Genomic DNA, 9,653 nt, shown 5'->3' with positions numbered 1-9,653 from the left:
GGCTGACAGCCAGGTGCCCGCATCCTCCTCGTCCACGGAGCGTAGGAAAGAGCAGAAAGCTCTGCTACAGATTTCTGCCTTCAATGCCACTGGGCTGGGTCTAGATGACCCGGCCTGCCACACGTGGCTCCGAGGGGCACCGAGATGCAGCCTCTGGGGCTTTCAGATGACTTGAGAGGGAAAGAGACATTGACCCAGGCACAAAATAGGGCAGCCATCAACCCTGCCAGGTGTCTCGCCTGCCTGCCTGCCTGCCTGCCTGTCTACTGCAGAGGCCGCTCTGGGCCAGTTGCTCTACAAAATTTATGGGCTGTGAATTTCTCACACCCGTGGAGGAAGTAGGCAGGCTGGGCAGACGGCCTGTGCTTGGGGCGGGTCAGGGCTTGAGGGAGTCTTGCTCATTCAGAGAGTGGCTCCAGTGACCAGCGGCCAAGGCTGCCGTGGACATGGGCAGGATTCCTCCAGGCCCGCTCTGATTCCCACTCCTCCTCCGGCCTCACCAGACCCTAACCCACTGCCTTTCCTCCCCTCCCCCGCCCCCGCCCTCCCTAGGTTCTGATCTGCTCGGTCGCAGTCGCTGACCGGACGCGGCGCCGCCTTACCCATCTTCAGTAAACACTCCTTTCCAACCGACGAAATGATAGAACCCTCTGAAGACTCATTTGAGACGATGATGGAGCTTAAGAATCCATCATCAAAACAAATGGAGTCCTCCGAGGGCTCATCCAACAACACCACCGTGGAGACCCAGGGCAGTGGCGAGCAGGCGGAGGGGGCAGGGCCCGCTAGCAGCCCTGCCCAGGAAAGAGAGGAGCCACCCAGTGGCCCACTCCAGGAAATGGAAGAGCCGCCTATTGATCTACTCCAAGACATGGAGGAGCCATCCAGTGGCCCACATAGGGAAACAGAGGATCCACCCAATGACCTACTCCAAGACCTGGAGGAGTCATGCAACGGTGATTCTCACCAGGCGCTGGAGGACCCGCTCTCGGAAGAATCTGAGGAAACGGAAGAAGGAGCGGTTAGCCCTCTGGAGTCCCAGGAAGAGCAAGAAGACACCACTGACCTGAAGGACTCGGAGGAGGAGGAGGAGGACAGCCCCGAGGAAGAGAGCCCGATGGAGGCGTCTCCCGAAGAAGTGCTGGCCATGATGAGGTCCATCATCTCGCTCTTCTTCCGCATCCACGACCTCAACGAACAGCAGAGGGTGGCAGAAGAGATCTTAGCAAGAGGGATCAACGCCGGCCAGCTGCCCACCCCGAGGAGCTTCTCGGGCGACCGCCGAGAGTACCGCGAGTTCATTGTGCTCTGCCAACTGATCCTACAAACCTACCCGAGAATGTTCTACAGCGACCACCTGCGAGTGAGATACGTCATCTCCCACCTCTCTGGGCTAGCCTTGGAATGGGCTGAAGCCCTGATACAGCAAAACAGCCCCGTGCTGGAAGACTTCCCAGCCTTCCTGGAGGCCATGTCGCAGGTGTTCGAGTACCGGCACGCTCTGCGCGTGGCAGAAGACGCCATGTTCAACATCAGGCAGGGCAATCGCTGCGCCACCGACTACATCAACGAGTTCCAGAGCCTGGTACCCACCTTGCGCTGGCCGGACGAAGTGCTGCAGGCCCATCTGTGCCAGGGGCTCAACGAGGACATCCGCCATTACCTCTTCCGGGTCCCTCAGCCGGATTCCCTGGACAGCCTGGTGGTGCTCATCCTGCAAATAGAAGACAAGCTGGCGGAGAGAAGGGCCATGCTGCGGCTGCCCCCCGAGGCCCGCCCGCGGAACCTGACCTGGATCGACTCACCTGCCCCCGAGAGGTGGTCCGTCAGCAGCTGGCTGCCCACCGACTTCCACCCCGGCCTCCACCGCGCCCACCTCTTCCTGCTGCTCCTGGTGCGGGTGACCCCTTACCACAGCGTGGCGGTCCAGGCCCTGGTGGACTCCGGGGCGGAAGGCAACTTCATGGATGAGAAGTTTGCCCAAGAACACTACATCGAGCTGTACGAGAAGCCCTACCCGCAGATGGTCCAGACCGTGGACGGCTCCCTGATCGGCAACGCGCCCATCTGGCTCTACACCGAACGCCTGGTGTGCCTTCACCAGAACCACCAGGAGTCCATCGAGTTCGACATCGTACCTTCGCCCAACTTCTCCGTGGTCCTAGGCATCAACTGGCTGCGCCTCCACGCCCCCGAGGTGGACTGGGCGCGAGGCCGCTGCACCTTCCACTCTCCCTACTGCCTGAAACACTGCTTCCGCCCGGCCCCGCCATGCATCGCCCTGGAGAAGCACCACATCAGCCTGCTCCCCGGACTGCCGCACCCCTACTCAGACCTGGCCGACGTGTTTAACCCGAAGGAAGCAGATGATGAGACTTCCGACCAGCCAAGCTCAGACGGATCCGATGATCTTTCTGAATCAGAGCCCTCTGAGCTTCAGCAGGCTGGAGACAGTGATCGTGCCGACGTCTTCTTCGAGTGCCGCTCCTCCGCACCCTGGGTGCCTATAGGTCTCAGGGTGCAAGAAGAAGCCAGGCAGCAAGCTGATTTCTGGAGGCTACAGAGCATGCTGAGCGACACACAGGACTATGTACAGATCATTCCGGAACTGTTTGACCAGTTACACGGAGCGACGTGGTTCACAAAGCTAGAGCTGCGGGGGAACGTCGTGGAGGAGAGCCTGAGCATTCGGGGCACGGAGGAGGTATGGAAAGCGGCGTTCGGCCTGCAGCCCCAGGACATGAAGAGCTACCAGCCCTTCCGGATCTCACCCAACCCTTGCATCCCCCAGCGCGTGATTCACTTCATCCTCCAGGACATGCTAGGCCTGTGCGTCCTCTCCTACGGCCCGGAGGTCCTGGTCTACTCTATGAGCCAGGAGGAACACTTCCAGCACGTCCGCCAAGTCCTCGTCCGCTTCCGCTACCACCACATCTACTGCTCGCTGAACAAGAGCCAGTTCCACCGGCACTCGGCCGAGATCCTCGGCTTCACCTTGTGCCCCAAGGGGGTGAAACTCAACAAGACCGTCATGGACATCATCACGGACTACCCCATCCCCGCCTCCATGACCTCCCTGAGTCTCCTGATGCAACACATGTACCCCTACCGGCACTTCGTGGAGCACTTTGTCATCATCGCCGAGCCCCTCATCCGGAAGCTGCTGCGCAACGCGCGCTTCACCTGGGGGGAGGAAGACCAGGAGGCCTTCGAGGGGCTCAAGAGGGCTTTCCGCAAGGCGCCCCGGCTCTACTACCCCAGGCCTCAGAACCCCTTCTACTTGGAAACGGGCGTCACGCGGGACGCCCTGTACGCCTCCTTGATTCAAGTCGACGAGCAGACGGGCAGGAAGATCACCTGCGCGTTCTACTCCCGCAACCTCTCCCCGCTGGAGGTGGAGTACCCTCCCGTTGAGATGAAGATCCTTTCGATCAGGGCTGCCTTCATGGTGTGGTGCCGCTACCTGGAGAACACCGAGGAGCCTATCATGATCCTTCTCAACACCGAGGATCTGGCCTCTCTGAATAATGACAGGCTCACCGTACTTCTCCCCGGCCACTGGGTCTTCTTCTTCTCCCACTTCCGCTTCGACGTGGCGGAGATGCCGGAGGATGACGGCAGCCCGTCCCTCACGGGGAGGAGCCGCGGCTGGAGAGCTCTGGGCGGCGGCCGCTCGCTGAGGCCGCTGTTGCTCCTGGCCATGAGGAGCTCGCTTCGGAATCGCTCCTCCGATTCCGAGTCGGACAGTGACGAGGACTCAGAAGAGGATCTGCTCAACCAGCAGACCCTCATCCAAGAGCTCTTGTCTATGATACCGATTGACCAGATCCTCAACAGCTTCCTCGCCCACTTCAGCATGGCCCAGATCCGGGCCGTCATCCTCCATTTCTTCCGCGGCCTGCTCTACTGGAAGAACCTCGTCGCCCTATCGGCCCTGCTGGTGCTGCTCCGGGTGAGGCGGCAGCTCTCCCTGCCGCCGGCGCGCGCCATGGAGGCGGCGTGGCCCCCGCCGCGGCCCTCGCTGCGGCTCATCCTGGACTCCTCCCTCGTGGCGGGGAGCGGCATGGCCTCCGCCATCGCGCAGCTGCTGGGTCAGATGCCCCCTCTGGTGGGCGCCAACACCGTCCCCGCTCAGGAGCTGGCGGAGCTCTTCCTGGGCCCCGGGCGCTGGCAGCGGAATGCCCTGCACAGCCAGGTCCCCCGAGGACTCTGGTTCACCCCTGGCTTCTGGCTGACGCTGTGCGCGTGCTTTGGGGTGAGGGTCACCCCCCTGGCGGGCGACCGCCCCATCCCGCTCCGGAGCCGCCCCTTGGAGCTGCGCGTGGTCGGCGACGAGGATGTCGTCTTGCGAGAGGCCCTGCAAGACGACCTGCAAAGTTACCGACAGTGTGGCCTGCATGACGGCCTGCAAGACACCTCGCAGGACGAACAGCAGGTCAGCGACGAGGAGGAGCGGGAGTCCCCGCCCCCCGAGGGCGCGGCCGGCGCCCCGCCCCTCCGCCCGCGCAGCCTCATGGACCCCGAGGTCCTGGACTTCCTCAGTAACCGCCTGCTCTACGTCCGGGGCGCCGACGGCCGGCTCCACCTGCTCGACCGGGAGCAGGTGGCCCGGGCCCTGACCCGGTTCCTCACCATGGTCTACACCGGGACCCTGCCCGCGCCGGCCTCGGGGGCCGCTCCCAGGGAAGGGGCGAGGCTGGAGGAACTGCCCCACGACGGGGACGAGGACCTGGACTGAAGGCCTCCCCTCCCGCCGAAGGACTCTCTCTCTCTCTCTAACCTGACGACACCTCACGAAGTCTCTGCCAACCCCCCCGTGCCTCCGCCAGCTTCGCACACGACGCACCCCCCCCCCGTCGTCCCCCACCTCGCTGCTCCCGACCCAAGGGGAACCCACTCGACAAGGGCCACAATCTCAACTCATCAACCAGCAACATCGTCCGTGCTAAAGGTCTATCCAACCTCAGAGTCCCAGAGTCAGCCCAGGGCTGCACCACAAAACCCCGTCGGAACTCTCTAGGCCCTGGGCCTACCGCTGGGAGAGGGATGATGCGAGGGGAAAGCAGTGAGTGATGAGCAGCCATGACCTGTGACCCAAAGAAAGACAGACGCAGCGGCAGGCAGAGCAGCCAGTGCAGCCAAGCAAGCAGAAGCCGGAGACCCCCGCCCGCCCGCCCGGCCGGCGCGCGGCCCCGGCGCAGCCTGGGACACTGACCTCGTCGGGTGCTCCACTGACTTCTTCTACCTCCATTCCGGTGCTCCAGCTCCCCTGGGCCCCGCCCCCGCCCCCACCCTTCCGAGGTCCTGCGGTGCCACGCCCCCCCCGGCCCCACCCACCCCGCAAGCAAGCCCACCCCGCCACCCCCACCGTCTGGTTCGGCTCCCTCCACCCCAACTTCATCTGGCCCTGAACTCTAAGGCCTACCTGGACGGAGAGGCTCCGGGAAGCGCGCGGTGGCGTGCCAGGACTACTTACCAGACGGACAGGCTCAACGTCACGGTCCCTGAGACTCAGGGGCCGCCGGAGCGGGCAGCTGTGCCAAGTGGGGCTCCCGCCCCACCCCCAAGGCTGACAAGTGGACAGTGCTGGGCCCAGAGACTAGGTGGGGGGGCCGAGAGTGCTCCAGCCAGACCTCGCTTCGTGCCACGGGAGGACACCCCTCCCCAACCGCCTTTTTTACCCCCCCAAAATAAATCAGACTTAAAAAAGATGACCTGACTCTGTGGTGTGTTCTGAAAGGTGGGAGTGGGGTGGGGCAGGGAAGGAGGGGCGCAGGGGGGTGGAGGAGGCTGAGCAGACGGGGGGAAGAGTGGTCAAGGGGAAGGGTACCGGGCCATACAGTGGTAGGCCTCTCTGACACGTTCCGGGGTCCCCGTCAGGACCCCATCCCTTCTCTCCAACCGGGGAAGCCTCCTCTACTCCTGGAGCAGCCCCCCGTCCCGCGGGAGGGGCCCCGCTCCGTCCTGAGCGAGCACCCGGGCACAGGGGGCCGGGAACCACCTAGCCCTCTCTCCACCGAGGACAGAGCCAGGACCCCAAGGCCACATGGCTCCACTGTCCTTGGCCCCACCCTAGGCCCATGGGTCCCCACCCACCGTCACCCTCCATCTGAGTACTCTACCCCCGACAGCAACACCAGGAGATCATGGTCAGGATCCCCAGGTTCAAAGCCAGGGGCTCAGCCTTCCCCTCAGGGCTTCCCCCTGCTTCTACACCAAGTGGCCAACAGCCCCATGCTGTCCCCTACTGGTGGGCTCCAGGACAACCCCACTGCCCTATCTGTCACTCGGACCCACGAGGGCCCCTGTAAGATGTGGAGGGGGTCATGAGCAAGACCCTCGGTGCAGGTCTCCCCCCACCCCGCGCTCCCCACCGGCTCCCCACAGGGGTCTCGTTTGCTGACTCCCGGTATGGCTCACTTGGTCTCCGTGCCAAGTGGGCAGCACAGAGCTATAGAAGCAGCCGGAATCAGGGTGTCCCCCCCCCCGGGGCCTTCTCCCTGTCACCTCGGGCCACTCCGTCCTCACAGCCTAAGCCCAGCGGCACACCACCGGCTACGCGGCCCGTCCACCGGCACTGCGTCCCTCGGGGCGGCCCCACGGTCAAGCCGGGGCAGGAATTCAGTGGTAGTGCACACCCCTTAGTGACCCTGCCACGGAAGGCTCTGCCCCTGGCTGGCTGGGAGGCGGGGGGAGGGGCACGGGGGGAGGGGGGGAAGGGGGGAGGGGGACACCCACTTCCCCAGTGACCTGTCTTCCCACTGCCCATAGAGCTCATAAGGCAGGGGAGGGACGGCCCCAGACAACAGTCACGAAAGCTCCTTGGTTTCCGTGCCCGGGCGGCTAGTGGTCTAGGGTTAGCACTAAGGTGCGGTGGCACCTCGGGGACCCCGGGGGGATCCCTAAGTCGGGGCACCCCCTGACCCTGCTCCGGGATGAGCCCAGATGCCCGCAGTCTGGGGCCGGCGCTCTTACCTGAGTCCCAGGAGCAAGCAGAGCAGGGCTGGGCAGGTGTCGTCACGTGACGCCAGCCCTCGGAGGCGGCCCGCCCCTACACGACGCCCACCCCGGCACGGCAGGGGCTTTATCTCCCCTGTCGGGGAGCCGCCGGGCCCCCAGGACTACGGCGCTAACGTCAGAAAACAAAGGTTGCAGAAAGCACCATACAAACCTTTTTTGACTCCTGAAAAAGAAGGAAAGAAGGTATTGTCAGTAAGAGACGTGCTGGGGGGGGGGGGGAACGGGAAGGACCCGGGCCCTCCGCACTGACAGAACGCACTTCCCAGCTCCTCCCCGCGCCCCAAAGTCCCCGGGGCCTGGCGAGATCGGACAGCAGCCGGGGGACACGGGGAACCCCCGAGGCCCACCCGGGTCTAACCCGCCTGCTGCCTCCTTTGTTATCCCCACCCCCTGCCAGGCTAACGCTGCCCACTGAGAAGCCAGGCCCTCCACACACCCGTCAGCTCCAGATCTGCTTGTCCGTCCTGCAAGTAGCCGTGGGTACAAATACAGGACCCGGGCCTAGGGGCAGGAAGCCCTGACTATTTTGCCCACGCAATGAAAAAAAAAAAAGAAGACATGCGGGGAGATCATGTGACCTCCACGCCTCCCCAGGTCCCCCGAGCCTGCCTTCGGGGCCCAGGGGCCCCCTGTCCTCCCGCCGTGGCCGACAGACCCACCCAGACCTTCACTCACCTGCCCGGGCTCAACGCAGCCAGCCTGACACCGGGGGAGCCGCAGGGGAGAAGGTGGGCAGCGGGAGGGCGTGGGGGGAGAAGGGATGAGGGAGGAAGGGAGCAAAGAGGGGGATGTGTGCAGCCCTCCCCCTCCGGTCCCCTCCTCGTGGCTGCCCACGGTCTCGTCCTTGGCCGCCCGCGTGGGGGCCTGGGCTGGCTGCCTGGCAGGGCAAAGCGGTTGAGCACAGCAGGGTCATGAGGACGGGGCTGGTCCCCTCCACATGCAGGGGTCTCAGTTAGTGGGGTGCAGAAGGCAGAGGGCAACTGGGCCGGCCGCGTAAGGCCGTGGAGCCCCTAGACACCCAACCTGGACGGCACTGGCGTGAGGGAAAGATGGGGGTGCCGACGGACGCCTGCCGGGGGACCCGGTGTGAGTGGTGGCTGGGAAGAAGGGCGATGTCTCCGGAACAGCTCGGGGAGAGAGTAAGCGGCCGCCTGTGAGGGGCCTCAGCCTCCTGGTCATGAAAAAGTCCTGGGTAGAGGCAGAGACCCCTCAAGGAGACCCTCCTCCGGGGGCCCTGGCGAGGGGGAACCCTGCTCTGTCCCGGCTCTGTCTCCTCCTCTCAGTCCTGTCATCAAAGCTGCCATCTCCCAGGTCCCAGGGAGGAACACACCCCCCCCCCCGCATCGCTGCCCCTGGGCGGGAAAAGCCCCCACGCTAGCTACCTCCAGCCTGTCTACTGTCGGATGGGCCCAGTCCCAGGAAGCATCCCGTGAGGGACATAGCCTCCCCTCCGAAGAGGGGCTTCAGGACGGCCCGGCCCCACGCCCTCCCACCCGGGAGCTTCGGGAGCTGCAGGAAGAGAGAAGAGGAACAGAGAGAGAGCACGAGCAAGCGCCTGCAGAGCATGCTGGGAAAGCAGCAAGCTCGAGGACACGCCCCCCAGGCAGCAGGGTGCAGAGGAGGGTCCGGAGGCTGCGTGCGGTTGAAGGGGATGAAGAAAGGCATCATATAGGAGCTGGATGACTGTGCAATCAACTCCTGCATGACGCCGTTCCCACCCCCCAACTACTGACTAGGGCCGCGACCCTCCTCCCAGGAGGAGGTAATGCAAGCAGGCGGGTGGGGGACACCTGCCATGGAGGCAGGGGGTTAGCAAGGGGCAGCAAGGGGCAGCCAGCCCAAGCAGTAACAGCCAGGTCCTCCCGCCCCGCCCTCCCACCCGCCCCGTCCCCTCTGCTCTGGGCCTTGTCTCTTCCCAGCCTCCCTTAGCGGGGCCACACACAGTCCCTAAGGACAGGAAACCAGGTCAGGGGATGGAGGGGGTGGGGGGGAGGGGCTGGCGGGGGAGGGGGGGCAACTAGGTGCTGGCCCGGGCACAGGCTCAGTCCTGCCCATTCGCTGGCACGTCCCAGGCCTCGCGCTCGGCATCTGCGGCACCTGTGAAAGCGGGGCCTCCACCAGGCCTCCTCCAGGGACCTCAGGAGGACTCCTGGGGCCTGGCGGGGCAGAGTGGGGTGGTGGGGGGAGCCATTTCACGGCTACCTGGTTTCTGATGAAAATGTTCTCAAGGGAGCTGTGGCGATGGTCGCACCTAAGTGTGAAAAAAATGAAACCTGATGAATTGCACATTTTCCAGGCTGGATTATCCGGATGTGCACTGTATCTCAATAACGTGGCTCCTGCACTTGGTTCTCAGTCACCACATCCACATACCCAACCACCACGCTGGCTGCATGCACACAGGGGTCCAGAAGGGGCCTGGCACTGCAGGGGTCCGCTGCAACCAAGGGGAACAGTGACTTAAAATACAAGGTGCCCTGGAAGACCACCGGGAAGGGAAGCTCGGTGCTACAGAGCCAAAGCCTGGAGAAATGGCGATAAGAGGGAGGAAGGGAGGGAGGGAAGGGAGAGAGGCGGAAAGGGAGGGACGGAGGGAGGGAGGGAGGCACAGGGTCGGGGGGACAGGGCAGGGA

At 64.3% G+C, this 9,653-nt stretch overlaps 1 protein-coding gene across 1 annotated transcript; it reads left to right on the top strand.

Moving 5' to 3' along the window:
- Window positions 1–637: 637 nt before the first annotated feature.
- Rtl1 (retrotransposon Gag like 1) lies at window positions 638–4,738 on the top strand. Its single transcript, XM_048362917.1, has one exon. It carries the CDS (start codon window positions 638–640, stop codon window positions 4,736–4,738), a length of 4,101 nt encoding a protein of 1,366 aa, XP_048218874.1.
- Window positions 4,739–9,653: the final 4,915 nt, after the last annotated feature.

Source organism: Perognathus longimembris, chromosome 14 (assembly GCF_023159225.1).
Source record: "Perognathus longimembris pacificus isolate PPM17 chromosome 14, ASM2315922v1, whole genome shotgun sequence".
NCBI lineage: Eukaryota > Metazoa > Chordata > Mammalia > Rodentia > Heteromyidae > Perognathus > Perognathus longimembris.
This window is presented reverse-complemented; position numbering and strand designations above follow the sequence as displayed.

What these genes read in the sequence shown, in the direction of transcription:
- Rtl1 (XM_048362917.1), top strand. Translation starts at nt 638, where the DNA reads ATGATAGAACCCTCTGAAGACTCATTTGAGACGATGATGGAGCTTAAG.